At 30.1% G+C, this 22,614-nt stretch overlaps 4 protein-coding genes across 10 annotated transcripts; 1 reads left to right on the top strand and 3 right to left on the bottom strand.

Moving 5' to 3' along the window:
* Positions 1–12: 12 nt before the first annotated feature.
* On the top strand, positions 13–1,111 carry LOC118067625 (uncharacterized). Its single transcript, XM_035084457.1, has 3 exons — positions 13–558; positions 637–749; positions 818–1,111. Exons 1-3 carry the CDS (start codon positions 214–216, stop codon positions 984–986), a joined length of 627 nt encoding a protein of 208 aa, XP_034940348.1. The 5' UTR covers positions 13–213; the 3' UTR covers positions 987–1,111.
* A 651-nt stretch (positions 1,112–1,762) lies between these two features.
* Positions 1,763–3,738, bottom strand: LOC118067622 (uncharacterized). The gene is made up of 4 exons (XM_035084454.1): positions 3,506–3,738; positions 3,074–3,408; positions 2,640–2,963; positions 1,763–2,552 (listed from the first exon to the last, which is right to left on the bottom strand). The coding sequence occupies exons 2-4, from the start codon at positions 3,377–3,379 to the stop codon at positions 1,914–1,916; spliced, it is 1,269 nt and encodes a 422-aa protein (XP_034940345.1). The 5' UTR covers positions 3,380–3,408; positions 3,506–3,738; the 3' UTR covers positions 1,763–1,913.
* Positions 3,739–3,869: 131 nt separating this feature from the next.
* Positions 3,870–5,672, bottom strand: LOC118067623 (uncharacterized). 2 transcript variants are annotated; one of them, XM_035084455.1, is made up of 4 exons: positions 5,253–5,672; positions 4,759–5,082; positions 4,255–4,665; positions 3,870–4,169 (listed from the first exon to the last, which is right to left on the bottom strand). In XM_035084455.1, exons 1-4 carry the CDS (start codon positions 5,556–5,558, stop codon positions 3,954–3,956), a joined length of 1,257 nt encoding a protein of 418 aa, XP_034940346.1. In that variant the 5' UTR covers positions 5,559–5,672; the 3' UTR covers positions 3,870–3,953. The 2 variants fall into 2 exon arrangements, with proteins under 2 accessions (XP_034940346.1, XP_034940347.1); XM_035084456.1 differs by having other exon boundaries at positions 3,986–4,129.
* A 261-nt stretch (positions 5,673–5,933) lies between these two features.
* wwk (white walker) lies at positions 5,934–22,326 on the bottom strand. 6 transcript variants are annotated; one of them, XM_035084464.1, is made up of 16 exons: positions 22,033–22,326; positions 21,094–21,179; positions 19,792–19,952; positions 18,143–18,419; positions 17,855–18,043; positions 17,549–17,734; positions 15,836–15,988; positions 13,690–13,825; positions 13,056–13,111; positions 12,424–12,498; positions 11,366–11,695; positions 10,435–10,632; positions 10,053–10,344; positions 8,556–8,894; positions 8,206–8,392; positions 5,934–7,661 (listed from the first exon to the last, which is right to left on the bottom strand). In XM_035084464.1, exons 1-16 carry the CDS (start codon positions 22,226–22,228, stop codon positions 7,133–7,135), a joined length of 3,390 nt encoding a protein of 1,129 aa, XP_034940355.1. In that variant the 5' UTR covers positions 22,229–22,326; the 3' UTR covers positions 5,934–7,132. The 6 variants fall into 6 exon arrangements, with proteins under 6 accessions (XP_034940355.1, XP_034940352.1, XP_034940349.1 ...); XM_035084461.1 differs by having other exon boundaries at positions 8,206–8,473; positions 8,556–8,882; XM_035084458.1 differs by having other exon boundaries at positions 8,206–8,473; positions 22,033–22,325.
* Between the last annotated feature and the right edge of the window lie 288 nt (positions 22,327–22,614).

Raw genomic sequence — 22,614 nt, 5'->3', positions numbered from 1 at the left:
ACTCTAATCATCGTCTCGATGATTTACTATTTATCAGAGAGAAGTCTTCTCTCTGGTATTACTATTGTAATAGTAATAACTGGTCGACAAGGAAACTAGTAGAAGTGGTGGAATGATTCCGAGAAGATTGAATTACTCGTGCAAATTATTATTCAACGATCAAAGTAATCCCTTATCTATAAAAAGACTTTCACGTATAAAAAATTTAGGGAAATGAAGGGTGTTAATTATCGGAGGGATTGTAATAAACTATTTTTATTGTTAATATTTGGTTTTATTACACATTCGTTTTGTGATAATCTCTCTAGCAGCACAAATGCCGGGGTTAAATCACCGGCTGTCAGTAAACAAAAGCTTAATGCAACAAATTTAAATAATAATCATGATAATATCAATTATGTTAATAATAAGGCTAATGCTACAAAGAATAATCAAAAACCTTCAGTGAATTTTTCTGAATCTCAAAAGTCAGTTGGTGATAAAAATGGAAATAGCACAAGTGTTGTGAATAAACAGAGTGATCATATAAATAATCAAACAGCATCTGATGGTTCTGAGGTGACTAAATTTGCATTTATAATTATTGACATTTATTTGCTATCAGAGTTTTAGTAAAAATACAATATTCTATTTCAGAGCCTTAAAGGCCACATGCTATCACTAAATTCAGGAGCTATCAAACGTGCATTTTATGTTTTTGTTGGACTGAGTGTACTAAGCGTGGCCTATTTGTTGTTCCGCAGCACTAGGTATTTAAAGATGATTTAAAAAATACTATTGATTTAGGTTTAATTTGTATAATTGAAATTATTTTTAGGTTACGCCAAAGCCCAGCACAAATGGTTAGAAAATATGGTGTTTTAGCACACAAACAAGATATTGAAATGAGACCACTACCTCTCGATGAAGATGATGAAGATGACACTGTTGTATTTGATGCGAGTGGATTTACAAAAAACTTACAAACGAGTTCAAAAAATTTTTAAGACAGATTGGTAGTGTTATATCTCATTAATGCCTTAATTTCTATACGTGTAATATAAAATTTATAAATATCTGTGCGATATATTAACTAAGTATTCTATTTTTAAAAAATACTTAAGTCACTGTAAGTCTGTATAAATATAAGATGTTTATATTTATTCATAACTGAAAGTAAAAACATAAAATATTTATTGAAGTATTTTTGGAGTATTATACTTTTTCAAATATTGAAAAGAATTATGGATAATAATTTCAATGTCATCTAGTTTTCAATGGCAATGTGCTAGTTTTTAACCACTTAATTAAATGACTGACCACATGTTATCGCTAGTTAATGATAAAAGCAATGACATTTAGTCATTATTTTGTGCTAATAGATTTTCTAATAATTTTTTTATTTGACATAATTTTATAAATGATTTCATAGTTTTATTTTTATGCACTATCATTATTTTCCACAAGAAAAATGGATGCAAAACTGATTATAATAATGAATTTTCCTAATTTGAATATGTAAATTTATAGTTTTAAAACATTAATCACGAACATTTAAAGAATAATTGTTACTTGAACTCAATTATACTGCTTTTTGTGTCAAATGAATTATTTCATGGTTATTAGACTTAGCCTTGAATTATGACAGCTTCAGTGTTGAAAATCATACAATAATCTGTTAAATAAATTTAATCGAGATCATTTCGTTTTCTACAATGAACAAAACGAATAATTTGTTATGAATAATAATACATTTAGAAGAGAATAATTTTTTAATATTGCATAAATGTTTTTGTTATATAACTATCGCGTACATGAACAAGTATTTTGTTATGATAATTATTATAAAACAATATTTACTCGTTATATCACATTATAATATAAAAATCATTAATTATTCAGAAAATACTGTAACATTAAGATGTTTATACATACTACAAAAAACCACATTTCATAGCATGTATAATAACATCTGCCAGACGTCTTCTTTTTTCTTGACTCTTTAAAGGTTTTACAGGCCATGCTTCTGAAATATCTATCGCATCATTTCCTTTTATAGTATCCAAATCGTATACTTCATCATCGCCTAATGTAGCCATAATAATAGATTCAAATGAAAAATTGAGTCCATGCACGAATTCTTCTTTGACTTCTTTCATAAATGTTTCTAATGAATATATTTTGACAGGATCTGATCCTAATACTGATATCGTACTAGATAATTCGTCATGATAATAATTCAGTAAATAAGAAAAACTTTGGTCTCGCAATGTTCTATCAGTACAAGAGTAAATGAAAAATGATACATCTGTCACTGGGCCAGTCCATCTAGCGAGTTGAAAATCTAGAAGTAAAGCTTCTTTTTCACCAGTAGTTTCATCAGTTCGTATTAGAAAATTAGGTGCCCATGCATCTCCTTGATTTATCACCGATGTTGGAGTTTGACTACGACTACAAATCTTCACACTCCTTTCCCATAAATCACGATTGCTAATGGCTGAAAATCGTTTTTCTTCAGGTGTACCACCATATTCTTTTGCCATTGCATCTTTAGTTGCTATCATAATCAAATTCTAAACAACCAAAGTGTTTCATCATAAAATGAATAATGGCAGGTGTTATAAAGGATCTGTTGTTTATTAAAAAATGTAAATACTTACGTAAAATTTTTTGTACCAGTTCCAATGATCTTCGCTAAAATATGTTTCTTTTAACTGACCAGCAGCATCGTCAAATTTTTCTTTATTTTGAAATTTATATGCAAAAGATACTCCATGGAAATGTGCCATAGCTTTGAGAATTACTTTACAATCATCTAGGCTTAAAGAGTTCTGTCTCGAAGGGCATTGAAAGCCATGAACACCTGCATCCTCTAAAATTATGAAATCATTTTCGCCATCCAACATATAACCCAAGCATTTTGGAATATAAAGTAAATGATTAAGATTTTTTGCCGTCAAGAATTCCAAAAATAATGGCATTATCTGAAATTACAAATTATCCTATAAATCACTATGATAATATAATCATTATCGAAAGAGTTGATTAAATAAAAAGTATTTGAAAGAAAATAAAATAGAGTGGCAAAGTATACCTTTGTATAAAACATGATTTCATTATAAAAGAAATCACTACTTCTGTATGTTTTGCGTCTCCCTAAATTTTCTGGTAGAGACTTTACAACAATTTTTAAATCTTTTTCATTTCCTTTTATTATTCCTTTAATACAAATTTTTCTGACAGTTGATAAATAGCTATCGCCTTTCGCTGAAGTTCCTTCGAAACTCCAATCAATAACTTTTGCATCTTGACATTCGTATGCTTCAACTAATGAATTTCTTAAAACTTCTTCCGTAAACAATTTGCTGACACTTGTTAAAATATTCAAATCTTTGCCCATTTTTTTTAAATTGAAAATTTGTTTTAACTCTGTAATAAAATTAGATCAAAAATTAACTTAAATACTTGTTATAACTTTTTGCAAAGAAACTATTTATATTATTTTCAAAAAATTCAAAAGTATTACTGCATTCAGAGATGTGTTATCACTAGCACTGCACAGCTTCTGACGCTTTTATATGTATAGTACATATCAAAGTTACAATAGTTTAGTCCGTCATGTTTACGTGGACTTTTGTGATTTGACACAATAATGCGATTTTAATCAAATAATTGCTTGCAGTTATCAGAATTACAATGCTAAAAATTCTTCTTCAAGTGAAGTTCTTATCAATTTGATAAGACTAGAACTTTGATAATAATACATTTACTAGTTTTCTGCATAAATATGATAAGAAATAGTGATACAATTTGAGAATACAGCATTAACGATAATTCTCTTCACATGAAATTTTTTTATCAACTACTTATTTACTAGGAGTGCGAAAAAATTTTTTAAATCAATTATTTATTTTGAAACTGTCAATAGATCTATAATAATACTCTCAATTTCAGGTAGTTTTATGAAATATTTTCTATATAAATCCTCGTTGAAAGGCATCAACAACCATATCGGCAAGTCGTTGTCGTTTTTCTTTGGATTTTAATGGTACAACTTTCCATACTTCAGCAATATTTACTCCATCTGTTCCCTCTATAACTTCGATATCACATACTTCAGATTCGTCTAGCATCATCACTGGTAGACCTTCTAATGAGAAAGAATATCCAATAACAAATTTCTCTTTTACCTAGGATTATATTAAATGAAATGATCTTATTAATTTTTTATGTAATTAATTAATTACAAAAGTAATAATTTTTTTACGTATATACCTCTTTCATGAACACATCCCATGGAAATACTCTGTTAGGATCTGTACCTAAAAGAGCTATTGAGCTGGAAAGTTGTTCGTAATAATACTTCAGCAAATTGTCTAAGTGTTTATCGCGTATTTCTTTGTCCGTACTAGTATATATAAAATTTGATACATCTGTAATAATAGTATTACACCTTGCTAATTGAAAATCTAACATTAAAGCTTCTCGTTTTTCTTCAGTTATGCAAACCATAAAGTTTGATGGCCATGAATCTCCTTGGGTTACTATTGATATGGATTTATCTGCTATGGCTTTGGTTGCTCTCTCCCATAGATCTCGGGATGATAGCGATAAGAATTTTTGTGCTTCTGGAGTATTTTTATATTCTTTCGAAACGGCATCTTTAGCTACAGCTATACAATTAGTCTAAAAAATCGTACATAAATTAACAAATGTTCAAGATTATGGATTCTTTTTTTTTTTAATTGATCCCTATAAGGATTTAGAAAGATAACTTACAAACCAAGTTTCATACCAGCTCCAATTTCTTTCATCATAATAAGTTTCACTGAGATTCTTCACAACCTCATCAAATTCTGATGGGTATTGATCCTTGTAAGCGAATGAAACAGCATGAAAACGTGCCAGGCATCTTAATATTATTTGAATATCTTCAGGTGTCCATATGTCATGTCGAGGGATATGTCCATAACCTAGTTCTCTAGCATCCTCAAGAATCACGTAATCATGTTTTCCATCACAATAACACCCAAAACATCTTGGAACTGGTAAATTATAGTTTACATTTTTAGACCTCAAAAACTCGTCTATTTTTGGAATTACCTAATGAGTAAGACATTAATTTTTAATTATTTGTTCATTTAATTCATCAATAACAATCTTCTAATATTGAGGTAGCAAGAAAAAAATCAAATATACTTGTATATTAGTAAAAAACTTATTAGCATAACCTAGAAGTAGGTTATATTGATCAATTTATGTCAGAAACATACCTTAACATAGAAATTAACTTCATTACTGAAAAATTCAGCACTCCTAAATGTTTTTCTTGTTGCCTCATTATGAGGCAAACCTTTAATCACAACTTTAGTATGAATATTCTCACCATCAACTATTCCATCAATTGTCACTCTATACACAATTGATAAGTAGTTGTCACCTTTATTCGATCCAGGTTCAAACTCCCATCCTGTCACTTCAACTGATTCTTTTCCCGTTTTTTTAACTAAAATATCTCGTAGTGTTTTTTCAGTTAATTTATTACTTATTTCCTCTAATAGCGAAATGTCTTTTCCCATAGTTGTAATAATAAAAAGTTAAAAAAATAAGTGATAGATGATAAAAAATCAAATAACAAGCTTCCACGTCAGTAAAGCCTGATGGTTGAGCTATGTAGCAGTTGAATAGTAGCCTTCAAAGTAATACAAGCGCAGTTCCGTTGCGCAGAACAATTTTATGATTATAAATTAACTTAAAGTAACGATCATGATTATTTAATGCTGGATATTATGATGTTATTTAGCAAGAAGATATAATTTATCATTTTTGGGTTTCAAGATATTTATAATCATGATAAAAATAATCATTGAAACATCATTTTCATCTTCTTGTTAGGCAACGAAAATGAAAGTTCAGAATATAGTATAGATAATAATAAAAATGCATCACAAAACTTAATAGTTTTCTGTTCTCTATTTGCTCATTTCTTTATACAAAACATCTAATAAAGACATACGCATCATTAACGTGCTTGGATTTCTCTCAAATAAATTTTTGCTATTTTGGTTTTCTTTTTTTATTCTTATTTTATCAAACATTTTCAACACAAATGTAATTGGAAGGAATCATTAATGGACCGTAAGCGTTATCTAAAATTTTTTTTACATTTTTTTCTTTTAGACATCAATTATGCACTAATTTTGATATAACAGTTTTACAAAATCAATCTTTAACTTACGAAAATTTCCATTTCAACGTCTAAATTATGTACAGAATGCTATTAATTATTCTAAACTAACATATTTTTAAGTGACACACCAAATTAATAGCTTGTCTTTAAAATTAATTTATTCTAATGATTTATTATCGACTAACTAATTTATAATTATTTATTGCAAAGAAAAATATTTTTTTCCACTACATTCACAAAAGAAGATTCATTAATCATTAAAAATAAATTCTTATGCTTATAATGTTATACAGACCAATTTGCAGTATCAGGCTTATTTGAAAAATAAATAATTTACGGGTTTTTATTTTAGTCTTTAATGCTATCATGTGTTCCTCGTCAATTGCTAAAACATTTTGTCTATTCAACAGCAAGTAACAGCTTAGACTTCAGCGTTTAACAACAATAACAACAATCGAAATTTAACTCTTTTTTATCTGAATCATTTTTTTTCTTCTCTCAGTTATCACGAAGCTACTAATTACTATAACTTTACAAAAATTTTCTGGACGTTATGTCTACGAATTCGCTTTGACTATCTAGCAACTATCGACTAATTTATAATTATTAATTATCAGTTATTCTGTAGGTTTTTTCTTTAATTTGTCTGTTCCTTTCTTTCAATTTCAATTCTGATCGATGTTTCAACAAGTTATGCAATGTAAAAAATGTCAGGGTGAGGAAAAAAGTGTGCAGGTTCTAGTGAATTGATTTATCTAAATGTTAGGATATATGAAAGCGTGAATAATTGTTTCGTTACATAACCATACTCGATGTCTCGAATTCATTGTGCGTCGTTTTCCGTCCAATCTCCATCGCGCTACCAGTCAATTGTTAAACCTTTGATACTTATGTTCTTCTCTACATAGCGACAGGAAATAAATTGATTGTACTTTGTGAGAGCATCATGTTGTTATGCTGTAACTAATGATTTAATCTGCGAGCTTCCATTGCAGCGATGTCATCGACGGATATGAGTTTTTCAATTGGTATACACGACAATTCTCCACCAACACAAGACTGTGGTTGCTGCCATCTTGCTTCTCTTTCAGCTTCTTTAGCTTTTACTTCTGCTTCACGAGCTCTACGTTCCTTTAACTTTAATGAAAATATCGCTACTGAACGGGCTCGTTTCATTAAACTCTGCTTTACTCTAGTTTTCTTTGCTTCTCGCTCATCTTTTGCTGCTATCTTCTCTTCCTCTTGGCTAGATATTGTACGGGTGGAATCGGAAAGACCACCACCACCACTGCTAACTGCACTAGCTTCATGGCCTGATGCACGTCGATCACGGGCGTCTGTCGATTCTTTTTGAAGATGATGATAAGAGTGTTGCTGAGTAGGTTGTGATGATGAATGCTGCTGTTTTTCCCGTTCACGTGCTCTTTCTTTCTCGGGGGAAAAACGGAATTTTTGGTTTCTGTGGGTCATCATCCATGGCGGGGCGGATCTGCTAGAACAATAAATATTGTCAGTGGATGGTTGAGATTTATTGGTATCGAGAAAAGAATTTCTTAATTTTTTCCAATGCTTTTTGCCCTTTTTCTCTTTTTTTCATTCTGCTTCGAATTATATTTGAATTACTTTGTTGATTTTCGAAGAAATTTCAGCAATAAAAAATGTTTTTAACAATTGAAAATACAATAGATTTTATTATTAAAATTAAAAATATTTGTTTTTTGAAATAGAAAAGTTAATTTGAAGTTTTCAAAAATTTTTGTAATCTTAAAACCTTATCCATGTCATAGATTTGCTCCAATTTCTATCGTTTATTTTCTTATAACCAAACAAATATTGCTCTATTGTCATAAACGCCAATGGATTTCTTCAATTATAAAAAAAAGTAGTTGAAAACTTTGATGTCGCTTCAATCATAAAGGAATTTATTCTTCTAGAATATTATTGTTATTTACTTTCCATTATTGATCAAAAACTGTTCTATAATATTAAATTCTCATCATTGTATCGACAATAAAAAAGCAAGAATGAAAAATTACCGAAGGAGGTCACTATCCGAAGAGGAAGCCAACTCTTTAGAAACAATACAATCAGTAGACCGATGTAGAGCAACGTCTTCTGCAACACTACTTTCAGGGATACCGCTGATTTCGGAATCACTAGATTTCCTTCCACCTGTTCCCTCGAGGCCAAGTCTTCGAACCCAATCTATACCACCATGGGGACCTATAGTCAAGTGATGACTGTAGTGATCTGTCCCAGGAGAGGACTCTCGCTCGCTTGTCAACCAGTCTCTGGAGCGCCGGCCTAAGAGAATAGAAGACTCTAGCGAGCAGAACGATAAACGAAAAAAAAGATGAAAACAAAAATGCTCGAAGCCATTACTAACCTCGTTCGCCACCAGGAATTGAACATCTTGGAGAATTATGAGCCTCTCGTGAACCAGTTGTGCTGGAATTTGGGAAAGGACTTCCAGTATCACTTGTACTTCCGGCACTTCCTGGAGTCTCTAGAGTAGGAGGAGGTGTTCCAACTATTTTAGGCATTGATATACCAGGAGTTGGTGGACTACTTGGTGTATGCGTTACTGATGATGATGATGGAGCAGTATCTGATGCTTCTGTGTGGCTGCTCATAGCCATTATTTCATTTTTTTCTGATGAATGATCAATGTTTCTATCATTCTCACCGTCTGCCGCACTCACGACGAATCTCCCTGAGTTTGAAGCTGGTTAATGCGCGCCAAAGGCCATAATATATTTAAGGACAAGCGTAAATAAAAATATTCATAAAGAGAATAAAATAAATTCTAAACGATTGCTTTTTATGTGAAGTAAATATTCTAACAAAATACATCGAAAAGACATTCAATAGAGATAATAGTTTTTTTTATAGATTTTCTATCAATATTTTTTTATTTTAATATTTAATCGATTTGATTTTAAAATCATTGAGATTGAATTTTTTATTATTTTTCTTTTTAACAGATATACATATGTAGAGTAGTTATCGATAAACAATTTTCATTGCTTTTATTTGTATTAGTTCTATTTTTAGATAAACTTTTTATTGTGGAGAAAAACTTCCCTCAGTTACATTGACACAATAAACAAAAGATAACATTTTTATCTAATGATATAAAAGTAACGATTTTTTTAGCTTTGTTGAGGTTGTTTATAAAATTTCTAGGGATTTCTAAAGCTTCATTAAGCTTTTATAGTCAAGCTGTAGCGTCATTAATAAAAATTATTCTTTATGAACACGTGAAAACATAAATTTACTAGAAAAAATAAATGGGATATTTATGTGAAAATAAATACAATAGAAAAATATGTGCATATGAAGGATCTTCAAAATCCAATTTTTAAGTATGAAATATTTTAATGAATATTATAAATATTTGTAACAGATTTATATGTTAAATATTCAGTTGTAACATGAAAATATTTTTTTATCTAAATTTTTTAAATGTAAATATTCTTATTGCCAAGTCGCTATTCTTCATGGTCAATAAACATGCTTTATCCCTAGTAGCCAAGATATGTCGTCAGAATTGTTTCCATCATATGGTTTCTATTTTATTTTATTAAATAAAATTTTTCGATTTTTTTATTTTCAATTTTAACTGAGGAAGCTTTTTTTCTTAATAATAATAACGAAAAATTCTAATAAAGTAGTCATAAAAATTTATTACCGTTAGTTAAGAAAAATTATTGCTACTTCAATGGGTCTAAAAAAAAATGACTTGATAGAAATTCATAAATTATATAAGCTACGAATTTGGGTTATGTGACTTAATAAAATATTGCGTGACATTCAGAAGAGTAAGCTCAACATAAATAAAAAGCAATCCAGTGATTAGAGAATATTTATTCCAAGTATTTACCTATGACTGTTTTTGTCTGCTGGTCAGGTGATGGCGTTGATGACAGTCTTCTTACAGCTTCGCGTCGTAAAAATTCAACCTTTGCCATTTCAGTAGCCACCCAACTAGGAATGTCAGGAATTGCACAAGTAATAATAAATCGAATCCCTAACATTATATGTTCCAAGGCAACAATTAATAAAATCGTTTGAGTCGCTGACATCTCGGGAAACATTCGCTGTACCTGACCACTCAGACCAATTAGAGCGCAATTTACCAAAATAGCAACTAGCCCCATGGCTTCCATTGCATTCTAAAGGCATGATTAATTAGATATTGATTATATGACGAGATTGTTTGCGGAGAATTCATTTATTTTATCCTCAATGATTAACATACTCACTTGCCATGTACCAATACTAGAAACACGGCGTCCAAATGGACGCTGAAGGACGAAACAAAGTTTAAATGCATCCCCGCGGAGCTCCAGAAGATTTCCCAACAAAGCTGCCATAGCTGCTAGTGGAAAGGCCGATGAAAATAGACATACGTAACCCAACTGGGAGAGCATCTCCAAATGTTCTGAAAATGCCCCGTCGTACTGAAAAATTAAATTACTTTTTAAGGTGTGTTTATTGTTTATTTCTTAACGTTCATGGTAATTCTGAGGATGAAATTATTTTTTAAACCTTATAGGTGGTATGAGTTTGAGAGTATACAAACTTTTGTGAATAATAAAATCTCTATTATTTAATGAATTCATTAAATGTCATGATTTTATAATTTTATTGCATTTTTTGCAGTGTATTGGTTGAGTTAAAAAATGTTTCTTCGTTTTAATCACCATGAGCGTTAATATGTTAAGTACTATCTATTGAATTCTATTTAGAACGAGAATAAATCAAGCAACTTTGCAAAGCGTGTTATCGTGAATTATTAAAAAACATGATTGATGAATTTATTGATAAATTGATTGATTAATTAATTAATTTTGATTAATGTGAGTGAATTAAACCAATGGGTAACTTTTACCTTTTTATTCATCTGTATCTGTGCGTGTTGACGACGAAGTACCAATGAAGAAGTATAAAAAATTATTAAAAACTTGAAGAAAATATGTCGACGAACAAACAAACAGACAAACAAATAAACATTTAAATAAGGATCATAATGATCACGGTGATGAAGGAACTGAAATTGATGGAGTGAATGAAATGCAAGTGTTCTAAATCGTAATTGACAATCATTTACATGCGGACATTGGTGGTAGATTCTTTCCAATAGAAATAGTTAAACAAAACACATTGGCTATTTCGGTGAGGTCTAGACCAAACCTTCAAAGAAATGTCACTAAGCAGAGAATTAGCAGAGTGTCCTACTCTGTAGAGTGAACTCTCCAGTTCCGCTTGACTGACAGTTCTCGGCTGTTTTCCCTTGTTGCCTTCCTTGTCCTCTTTCTCATCATTGTCATCTGCTGGTGGTTCTTGTGGCTTTGAATCTGGTTGCTGTTCTTCACTAGGCGGTGATCGTGCTTCACTTGGACTTAATGCACCAAACAATTCGAAACTTAATCTCGCCAGTCGTAACTGCTCTATCAGGTACGGAATTGCAGACTCTTTCAGGTTGCTGATTACTTGTCGAGCAATTAACAATGCTGCCAGTTGCTGGAATATTTTTTAGTTATTTTAGTAAGATTTTTTTTGTGATGGTTGAAAAAAAATTTATGCTTTAGATAACCTTAGGTTGGATTTTACTGGAGATATAATAGCTAGGCTATTGAAGAATCAAATGTAAGAATGGATTAACCTCATTTTTAGATAATGTTTGGATTTAGTTTTTTTTCTTTAGTCAAGTAATGGCAGTAAATAGTTGAGGTTTTTATATTTTTGTAAATTCAATTCTTTATTTTGCTATGATTTTTATTATGATTGAAATTAAGAATATTCTAATAGTTTAGTTGAGTTAACCAGATGTGTTTCCATTTATGACAGAACTTTTTTGTGAAAGAAATATTTCCAAAAAAAATGATATCTTTTTAAGCCAATTAAAACATTCACTGCAAAAAGCACTTTTTAGATTGTAAACTATTTTACATAAAAATTTTATGCTATTCTACTAAAAATATTGGATAAAACTCAGAAAAATGTAATATTTTATCCAAATTGTAGTTTCATTCCGAGATCATTTTTTTATGCTCCAAAATATTTTAAATATTAAAATTTTTTATTTCCTAACATTCAAAGCAGTAAACGAATTATTAGAAGTATTATTAAGTATAAATTTTTTTCTTACTTCAAAGAAATTATAAAAAAATTTTAATATAAGGTTGTTTAAAGCGAGTACGTATGAGACTGAAGAGTAATTATGAAAATTATGGTTGTTAAGAGCTTACTTCCTTTAGTCTTTCTTGATCTTGAAGATAAAAAGCGATGTAGAAAAGCGAGAGGAAGGAGTTGACAAACTGGAACTGAATAAAAAGACAATTAAGAGTATTTAATTTTAACCAAAATTTAAGTTATTTTACGTGTTAAAAAAAATTTTTATATTAAAATGAAATTAGATTCTTTGTCAATGTTAATTGGATGCTAGCAAGCGGAATTGTCCGAATCCACCCAATAAAAATTAATCAAGTTATCATTTTCATTTCACACAGAACTTTTTTAACGACAAAATAAATATTCTTAAAATTAAACAAATCATAAAAATCAATTTAAAAAAATGAAATACATCTTCTTTAAACATTGACAAAAAACTACTGATGTTAATTTTATATCGAACATTCTTCAATTTATTCAAAAGGAAAATTTAGAGAAATGAATGATTTTATTAGAAAATAAAAAAGAAAATACATGCAAGTTATAAATTCAAGAAATTAAATGCAAAAATATACTGGTGACAAATAAAAATAAACTATTCTCCCGAAACAATTAAGCAGCTTTTAAAGAGTTTTTAAAAAGCGTGAAAGCATCTTATAAAACTTTGGTAATGTGAAAAGTTGCAAATAAAATAGTCTCATATCATTACCAGTGCCACCTTGTAGATCAGATGATTCTCGTACTCGGTGTCAAGGCGATAGTTTTCTGCGTCCAACATAAAAAAAATCATAGATACTATACCTACTCGATGGACTTTAAATTGAAAAATATAATAATTATAATAACAACAACAATCATCTCTATATACCATGTAATATATTTTATTTACAACATTAATCCAAAGACTGACGAAGTAATATAAGTTTTTGTTTATTGATTTTGGTAATAAATTATTCGTTTTTCTATTAAAAAATAGAAATTAATTAAAAATCTAACATTTAAAAATATTTCTAATACTCTAGATTAAACGTGCATAGATGTAATAATATTTGTATAATGCACAGTATAAAATGAAGAAAAAAATGAGTACGATCGATAGAAAGAGTGGTTGTAAGGAAAACGGAATGCTTCTGTGATTTATAGCTAGATTTCCATTGCCAAGAAATACCTTTATGTGTTATAGTAGTAATTATGATAATAAATAATAATAATAACAAATCATACTAGTATATTTTTATAAAAAGAGAGATAAAGAATTAGACTATTGATATCAACAATTCACTCTTTCAACCCTCGATTGATCATTAGCGACTAAGTTGCTAAGTAACTATTAAGCTACGTACCCAAATCATTCAACCAAACAGCTATCTTGAAGTATGCTTCATCCATCACTGCTATCACTATCGCAAGAAGCACTTTTGGTACGTAACTCAACCAAAAACCATATCCTGCTGCTTCTAGTCGAGCATCCCACCAATCCTAGAATCAATTAAATTTTTTTCTTTTAGGAAAAAGGGATTTTCTTTTTTGCTTTTGGCTATTTGAAACCTTGATAATTAAAATTCTCTTATTTTGATGTCGAAAAAGGCACATACCTAATCGGAAATTTGGTGGTGAGGTTTGAGTTATGTTAAAAATAATAGAACAAAAATGAGATTCAAAATGGGTTATTGAGATGGAGAGAAAGAAAGTAAGAGAGTTCCAAATTATACACGTTATTAGTTAATGAACATTGACCTAATTTTTTTTTATAATTATTCACTTTAACTTTATCATCGCCACGTAAAAATTATTCAGTCGAATATTTAAAACAACTATTTACATTAGCCCTCTTAAAAAAACTTTCCGTTCAAATTCTTTTTAGAATTCCATTAGCTTTTTAAAAATGTTATAATTTTATTCATGTCATTCTCTTGGTACATGCTCGAATAGCTATCAAGGTGCTAGAGTGTACAGGCTAAAATTGAACAACTAAGGGTATATATAAATAAGCAAAAAACTTTTAAGATTTTTTATTATCTGAGTTGAAGATGAAAAAAAAAGTTTATATAAGGCAATAAAACATTATAAAATTTATAAAGAAGATGTGAAAAATATTCATGCTCCAAAATGTAAGGTTTATCTTCAATTAAAACAAAAATTCATATGATTTTATATGAAATGTATCAAGTACCCTGATACCCTTGAAGATAAATATTAAAAAGTTCAATTTAACATTTATGTAGAAATGTTCAAGTTGAATTTACTAGAAATCTTGTCATGTTCGTGAAATAAGGTATGAGATTTATGGGATTATCTAGCATGTCTTGTTTGTTAGCTACAGAATTACTGACATTTTCTCTGACACTAAGAAAAACCTTAGATGAGGTGAAGTCTATAAAATAGTGGGATATTGATAATATAATATAAAATAAAGTAGAATAATAGAGCACAGTTACGTTGGATAACAAAATTTAGGATCAAGCATTAGACTAGACTGTGAACAAACAATTGTTTTTATTTTCTGAATGAAAAGATGTGGCCGGATGATAGACTAATGTTTTAAATTAATAAAATACAACCTTCTGTGGTAAACATATTAATTTTCTTACTTTTTTTTTTATTTTATAAAAAAATACTAGACCAAGTCTTTTATTATGCTGTTTTTTGTTTGAGGTTTCTTTTGGACAGCTTTCCAACAAAGCGAGTCGGTAAAAAATTTTCTGATTAATTAGATCTAAGTACAGATCGATAGAATTGAAGCTCTATTTCTCTCATGAGTATCACAAATTCCAATCATAATTATTTATCTTTTATCTTCTTGAATAAATTCATTCAAAAGTGAGGAAAATATTAATGCATTAGGATAAATGAATTTTATTGATTTTCTTATTTTTAAAGGGAAACTGCAAGAATTTTATATTATCAAACGTTAGAGAGATTAATGGAGTGGCAAAAGAAAGGAAATTATTATTTTTATGAAAATTAAAAATTATTGTTATAAGACTTGGAAATATTGTGAGTGTTAATTTTTAAAGTTCTTTTATTGATAAAAAATGATAAAGTATATCAAAACTGTCATTTGAATTAATAATATGAAAATTATAATTCCGTTTCACTATTTCAATCGATATCATCCATTATTTCGCTTGAAAAAGTACATGATAAATTTTAGTAGATTTCTTATATGGAAATTTAATAACTCTTTGACAGAGAACATTGAAAAGTGAATGATTTACTTAACAACACGATTCTTTATTGAAAAAGAAATTAATGATCATTATTTAATCCTGTCTGATTGAATTTTAAATAATTAAAATTCAGTTTTAAAAAGCAATAAATTTTTTTTTTAATGTGTTTTTTTAAATTTTTCCTTTATTATAGATTTCTTGAGGTTTTTCTAATCAAAGAATAGTACATACACACTTTTTTATCATGACTCTTCAGATTTGGGTTACCGATAAATTCAACAGAGAGAAAAAAAATAAAAGACTCATTGATTATTCTTACCTGAATTTGAAAACTAAGAATCATAACAATGAAAACGAAGAAAAGGGAAACAGCAATAACAGGAACAGTTATACAATATCGAATAGCATTTCTTTTCCAATTGGGGTAAGTTGGTTCCAGTCTTCCCGTTACTGGTGACACTTGCAGTGTCCCCTGGAAACAAATAAATTCATTAAATGGTTTAATTTAGTAGTAGAATTTTATTTTTGACAAACCAATACAGCTAAAACGTATTGTGAAAGTTACGAAAACACAGATCACAGATGAATTATATTTTACCACAAAACTACGTCTTTGATCATTGATTTTTTTTTGTGTACAAGCCTACAACCAGATTATTATGAGATATTTATTTTCTTTCTTTTTCGAATAATATTTATTCTTCATTTCTTCTCGGTTCAAACATTTATTCACTTGGAATGAGAGTTGAGGAAATAAATGTAATAAAAAATAAAGAATCTAAGTGAAAGAAAGCTTGTCTTTGAAATATTTTTAATGGAAATTAATCATGTGACAGCAGACATATTCTTTTATACATTAACTATTATTATATTTTTTTTATAAAAAATGTAAAATAATATAGTTAATTAGTTGAAATGAATTTATTTTTTGAGTCTAACTCTTTCAACTATGAGTACATTAAAATGAAATTTTCTTTTCTGATAGTTCTTGATGTCTCATGACACTGAATAGTTGAACATATTATCATGATAAATTCAATTATGTTGTTACACTTGAAATATTGAATTTTTAAACATTTGTTCAAAACTTTTATTTATTTATTCTTCTCTTGTACTTTGAAACATGGAAGAAAAGTTTTTGATTAATAGTACCAACATTTAGATTTGTTATTTCAATTCCTTTTAACGTGGAAACATTCTAATGTGATACTGATTATGATAATTTTAGATAGCTTGTTCTCTTTAAATTCACTGAACCATAAAAACTGTTTCTTTTTGTAGTAGCTTTGAAAACTTGAAATTTAAAAAAGAGATATCTGAAAAAATTCCTTGACAAAATCTATTTTTCTATGACAATGATTGTAGAAGATAAGAGTTTATCTCATATTTATGCTATTCTTGTTTAAGAAAAATTTAATATAGTGGAAAAAATTTTCTTTTATCTGCAATACTGATCTTGGATAAATTTATTTAGAAAAAAAAGTTGGATCTTGGATTTTTGATCAGTGGAAAAGGTAAAATTGACAAAATCACTCATATTAAAAAAAACAAAAAAAAAACAGTAGAAGGTCAACGATAAGAAAGTTCCAAAGTAGTTTCAATCCAACTGGGAACTGTAAATAGTTGTTCAAGAAGCTAATGATGATTTGTTTCACTTGGTTTTGGTAAACTTGGGAAAAAAATTAATTTTCAAAAAACATTAGTTTTATCTGTGTCATATGTTTTTATACGATGTAAGCAAACATTATTTTCAGCTACGTTAGACAATTCTTTACAAATAAAATTCCTATCATCTAACATTATCTTTTTTTTCCTTTAAAAAATTAGACTTGAGATAATTCATGATAAATAACAGAGTTCACATGACTACTGCAGTTGTAATCTAATATAATTAACATGAAATATTGACTAATAAACACTTTTTTAAAATAATATTAATTAAAACATCAAAGGAATAAAAAAATAAAGAGCATTTTCAGTTTTGATAGCAAATAATTGTTTTAAATGTGATCGGTTGATTAAATTCACATACCACAAAAAGAGGCCTTGGTTCAACGAGTAAATCATCTCTTTGATCGAGAGTTCCCCATTTGTAGGCCAATTCTGCGCCTTTGCGCTTCCACGTTTCTAAGTAGGCGGTTGCCCAAATGACGTTGAAAATGGAGAAAAGGACGTATGCAACATCTTCCACCGCTTGGTTCCTGCCAATGATGCCGACCTAAGCACACCAATAAATCACAGATGTATTATTAAATGCTCATTCCAGATATGAATGTCTTTATCATCAATTGTATCATCAGAACAGATCATAATGAATAGCTGTAATAAAGGCTCTTACCCAATATATGACACCCACTGCAGCAGGAACGACTAGGGCGGTGGTGTAATGACCAAGCCATGCGAAATACATAGTAATTTTTACACCAAAGTATTTGCAGATGTCATCGAGTGGCTGAGGACTGCAAAAAGCTCTGACCCAACTTTTTTGCAGTTTCTCCAAAGCCGGCAGCTCATGGAGCGGGAAGACCTGCAGCAATATTTCATGTTTAATTCAAGTTATTTTGACATAAGCTAACGTATTCAACTGCAACAGCTTGAGAATCTGGAGAATTAACATTCAAGGCACCTGAGAGATGATCCCAGCTGAAATGCATTTAGGAATAATGGCCTGACCCTCGACTATTTTGATGCCTGGAAGACTTGATAGGTCTTGCTGAGTTGCACGTAGTGTGTTGAGAAGGTGTAGCACCAAGGACTGTCTTTCTTGAGTTGTGAAGAAATTTGTTTGATCATCACTACCCTCAAAATAACTTGCTTCAGATCCTATAAATTCTTTCAACCCTCCTCCATACTCTTGACATAGAGCTTTTGGGAGATGTACTTCTTCTGCAGCCTTTAGCAATCTGAATAAATGAATTTGAATATTAAAAAATGGAAAACTTCTTTAAAGCGATCCTGAGAGAAGAGTTTGGTGATTCATAAAAGTAGCCTTTTTACAAAAATATTTAAAATAATGTAAATAAATTAGGCATTAAAACTCAAATAGCTTGAAAGCGTGAATTTCTGTTGGATATACAGCTAACTAGTTATTAATTGAATTTATTCAGCGTACAATCAAAAGCTCAATTGGTTTCGTGTATCTGATGTTTATCTTTTTTTTTGTAGATTTATCAGTAATTGAAATGCACAAAATATTTTATTTTATACACAAAATTATTTTTGATTAAATCGTATGGTCAGAAATATAAATCTACAGTTAAGCAATGAATGAGGATAAATTATAAATGTTTTTATGATGTTTAATTGAGTGTCGTAATTCATTTAAATATTCATTGTAGAAGTTAAACATGAAACAACTAATAACTTTGTCATTTAATGATTTTTTGTCAACAGTTAATAAATTTTTACGTAGAGTTCTTCATAAGTAAAGAGGGTGTGTTAAAATAGCAAGTATACTTGGCATTTGCAAAATTACAAAATTTGCTTAAAAGTTTTACCCATTTAATCACTAAAATTCATGTAACAAATTTCAATATTTTATAATAAAATACCATCTTTATGAAAGGTCCTTCACTAAAGTATTTTTCAATATAACAAAATTAATCCACCGATAATATTAAAAGCGATGGAAATTTTTTCTAATTAAATAAATCTTGGATTTGATTGAATTCTTTTGTGATAAAAAAAAACAAAAACTTTCATTTTATCGTCGACATGGGAATTAATTTGTTGATATTTTTTTAACTCCATTAATTTTATCCCTTTGGATTATATTTTTTTTATCTAGTATCACATTTATGAAACCACAACAAATAAAACACTTCTTTATCTCATTAAATCGTGATTTATAGAATGTTCACAATAATTGTTCTCGATAATCCCACAAGATTAATTTATGTTTGAGAACTACATAGATTTAAAACAAGCAATTTTTTACGCGAGTAATATTGTTACAAGAAAAAAAATGGGGTTGCAGATTCATTGCGGTCCGCGTATTTTTAACTCAATTTGTCCTTTCATATTACCTTTACCCCAGATCTTTTCAGGGAAATAAAAGGCAGACCATGAGTAGAAATTCTCATTCATGTCTTCATAAAATAAATGAAGTCATTTACCATGAATAACATAAGCCTGTCCTTTTATAACAAAAAATATATTTATTTATCCATCACACAATGAAATGATAAAATTTTCACATAACATCTGTCTACCTCAACTTGACTCCTCTCTCAGTACCAAGATCAATTTTATTTTATTTCACTGGTGATTTCATACACTGGAAATGGTGCTGTCAAATAAAATCCATAACTATCTGAAGACGCGTGATGTCTAACGTGAACGACAAGACCTGGAGTTCCAGCTCGAAGTCTTCCAAGGAGCCACATGAGTGTTTCGTCGTTTGCGCCGCTTGGGAACATGACAACAACGTCGCATTCCTAAATAAAAACCCATAAAAAATATTTAATCAAAAAATATAAAATAACATGAAGCAAAACAATAGATTAATAAACATGTTCAGGCAACATTTAATCCATTGATAAACAATAACGTAAATTATTGCTATTATATATGCGATTATACACAGTTTAGTCACGCATTAGCTTTTATTCAAAGAAATCAATGCTGTATATATGTGGGAATGGTCAATGTGACACAACAATGGGTGTTATGCAATCGATTAGTTATTGTCATGTCGACGAACTCAGATAAAGGAAGCAAGAGAATAAGAGACTTTGGAAAACATGTAATAATTTAATAGATTTATATGTGGGTAAAAACAATGCACATTCGTCATTAGCCACATGTAGACTTGGCGCCTCTCATCTTGCTACACTTTTTCCAATATCCATCATAATACCTAGATTACAGAAAAAAAAAGAGTAACAATACAAGAAGAGGAAGGTATAGTGCATTCAAGCAATAATAGGCTCGATTCGGCTACTGAGTTCTGGCACGAATTACGTACATTATTTTGGCAGTAGTCCAACATAGACTACATAACAACCAATGGATTCGTATGTAAATGTTACGGTTTGTTCTCATACAATACTTATGTTCAACCTAGTCACTTACCCCTAAACGGCCCGAATTGTTCATTCCAATGCAATCTTGCGAAGGTTGATAATTTATTGTAAGATGATTGAAAAAGGATAGCATGTAATGTCTGGTAAATTTAGCATTGACATTATTTTTTAATATAAAATGACATTTTGATTCATTGTGTTCAGTTGAAGGACTTTATTTGACTCAAGGAAACAAAAGGGAATCAGCTCATTTACTATAATCTGCTTGGTGTTGCCGGCAGAATAGCTAAAAGGGTCAACACGACAGGTTTCATATGCTGGACTGGTTTGATAAGAAGCTACTAGTAGATTGGAGTGCGTTGATTGACAATTAAATACGACTGTGTCAATATTTGATTACAGATGTGTTGAAAATTTTATTGCATTAAAATAATTGCTATAAATTATAACTACATGATGTAACGTGTGATGTTTAATCAATATGAACAACTTCCTGGTTATATAAATGTGGATATTAATTCTTTAATGTATTAAAATTGATACTGATACTCACTTGAGTTGGAACCTTTTGGATCCAGAGGCGGCGGGGGGTCATCAGATGACCAGTACATGGTATTTTACGCCTCAGGAGACGGGAAGCTGCAATAGTTCACAAATTTTATTTATGATCTGATTTTGCAGGCTCTATTTGGGGAATTTTATTTTCTCTGACATAAATATCTGGAATTGATTGGAGTTATTTCAATTGTTTGAGTCAGCTAAAGTCTAAGATTAGAAAAGTAAAAATTTAGATTATTCGAAATGTGCATGCAAAAAAAAAAACATAAAAAGAAACATGTGAACTTATGGGTTAATATAAGAAGGCTTAGTAGCGTCTTTTTCTGCCTCCCTCATTCTCTTTATTGAACGAACTCGGTCACTGTAAGTGGGCCGACGAATTTAAGAGGGGAATTCACTTTTGCCAAGAATGAGAGAACAAATGAATATCATCCTTAGGCTATAGATATAAGCAGACGCTGATTGAACAGAGATCAGAGAGAAATTTTTATTGTCCATGGTAGAAATAAGCATTGTTGATGATTAAAAATTGTTCATATTTATGTTGCTCGAAAGTAGCGGCCAACTGTACTAATAACTTAATATTTGATACTTTCCGAAATAAAAGTCATAAAAAGCTCGATGCTCAAGCAAATTTACCTCAATTCAACAAAAAGCTTTTCAAACCTCAGCACTTAAGAGCACAATATCCTCTCTAATGTTTTGCGGATGCTTCAGCGGTCTATAAGAGTGGGGGCCACGTGACAGAAAAACTCTTGGTGGTTTGCAAGCTCAATATGAACACTCTTTTATCATCATCAATTTATATATATTTACGTTTGTAAAAACCCACACTTCAACCGTTTTTTCAACACTTTTTTAATAATAAATAAATTATTTTTAAACACAAAAAAACATACAAATTTCTGGAGATGGTGCTGGTGCTAAATCTTACCCTTATCAAAAGTCTCTTTAGCTGCTCGTATGACCTTTCTTCTTCTAATACCATCTCCTGTGATTGTCATCGCGGCATCGCCCTCGCCGCCATCTGAATTATTAATTGATGCACATTCATCGGCACTTGTGACACCCGATGGTAGTCGGACATCACTAAAATTGATCGGGGTATTGGACCCCTCGCCGCCTGGCATAATGAGAACCCGACGTGGGTAGGACTGTCTTTAGTCCTTACACCGAGAACCTGAGCGCTTATACTGACTTCCGCATGGCGTCGTAGTCGTAGTTAACCCTATCTCCACCCTTCACCACCACGTTCCAGCGATTCCTTGCCTACCCTCTCTCTTTCTACGGTCGTATCACCTCAGAAGGGAAGCACAACGATGCGCAGCAAGTTGAGCTTTTTTGCGCATTTTACACGCCATCTGTGGCTTAACCTCCAAGCATGCGCTTTTACGATCGATGAACAACCATCGCTATCGCTACACATTTATCGCATCTTTTAACCCTCTGCGAAAAACATTTCCCCTACTTTAACAAGTTCCCAAGTTATTTCAAGGTTCGCAAATAAAATAGATAA

Source organism: Chelonus insularis, unplaced genomic scaffold, assembly GCF_013357705.1.
Source record: "Chelonus insularis isolate UGA/USDA-ARS -01 unplaced genomic scaffold, ASM1335770v1 contig_390_pilon, whole genome shotgun sequence".
Lineage (NCBI taxonomy): Eukaryota > Metazoa > Arthropoda > Insecta > Hymenoptera > Braconidae > Chelonus > Chelonus insularis.
The sequence above is the reverse complement of the archived record's forward strand: the minus strand, read 5'-3'. Positions and strand labels throughout refer to the sequence as shown.

Coding starts and splice junctions, on each gene's coding strand:
- LOC118067625 (XM_035084457.1), top strand. CDS start 214: ATGAAGGGTGTTAATTATCGGAGGGATTGTAATAAACTATTTTTATTG. Junction 559..636: donor CAGCATCTGATGGTTCTGAG/GTGACTAAATTT, acceptor ATTCTATTTCAG/AGCCTTAAAGGCCACATGCT. Junction 750..817: donor TTGTTGTTCCGCAGCACTAG/GTATTTAAAGAT, acceptor AATTATTTTTAG/GTTACGCCAAAGCCCAGCAC.
- wwk (XM_035084458.1), bottom strand. CDS start 22,228: ATGCCAGGCGGCGAGGGGTCCAATACCCCGATCAATTTTAGTGATGTC. Junction 10,633..11,365: donor TTAGTGACATTTCTTTGAAG/GTTTGGTCTAGA, acceptor TTAATTTTTCAG/TACGACGGGGCATTTTCAGA. Junction 8,895..10,052: donor GCAGACAAAAACAGTCATAG/GTAAATACTTGG, acceptor CGCATTAACCAG/CTTCAAACTCAGGGAGATTC.
- LOC118067623 (XM_035084455.1), bottom strand. CDS start 5,558: ATGGGAAAAGACATTTCGCTATTAGAGGAAATAAGTAATAAATTAACT. Junction 5,083..5,252: donor AAGTTAATTTCTATGTTAAG/GTATGTTTCTGA, acceptor CTTACTCATTAG/GTAATTCCAAAAATAGACGA. Junction 4,666..4,758: donor GCTGGTATGAAACTTGGTTT/GTAAGTTATCTT, acceptor ACGATTTTTTAG/ACTAATTGTATAGCTGTAGC.
- LOC118067622 (XM_035084454.1), bottom strand. CDS start 3,379: ATGGGCAAAGATTTGAATATTTTAACAAGTGTCAGCAAATTGTTTACG. Junction 2,964..3,073: donor AAATCATGTTTTATACAAAG/GTATACTTTGCC, acceptor TTGTAATTTCAG/ATAATGCCATTATTTTTGGA. Junction 2,553..2,639: donor ACTGGTACAAAAAATTTTAC/GTAAGTATTTAC, acceptor TTGGTTGTTTAG/AATTTGATTATGATAGCAAC.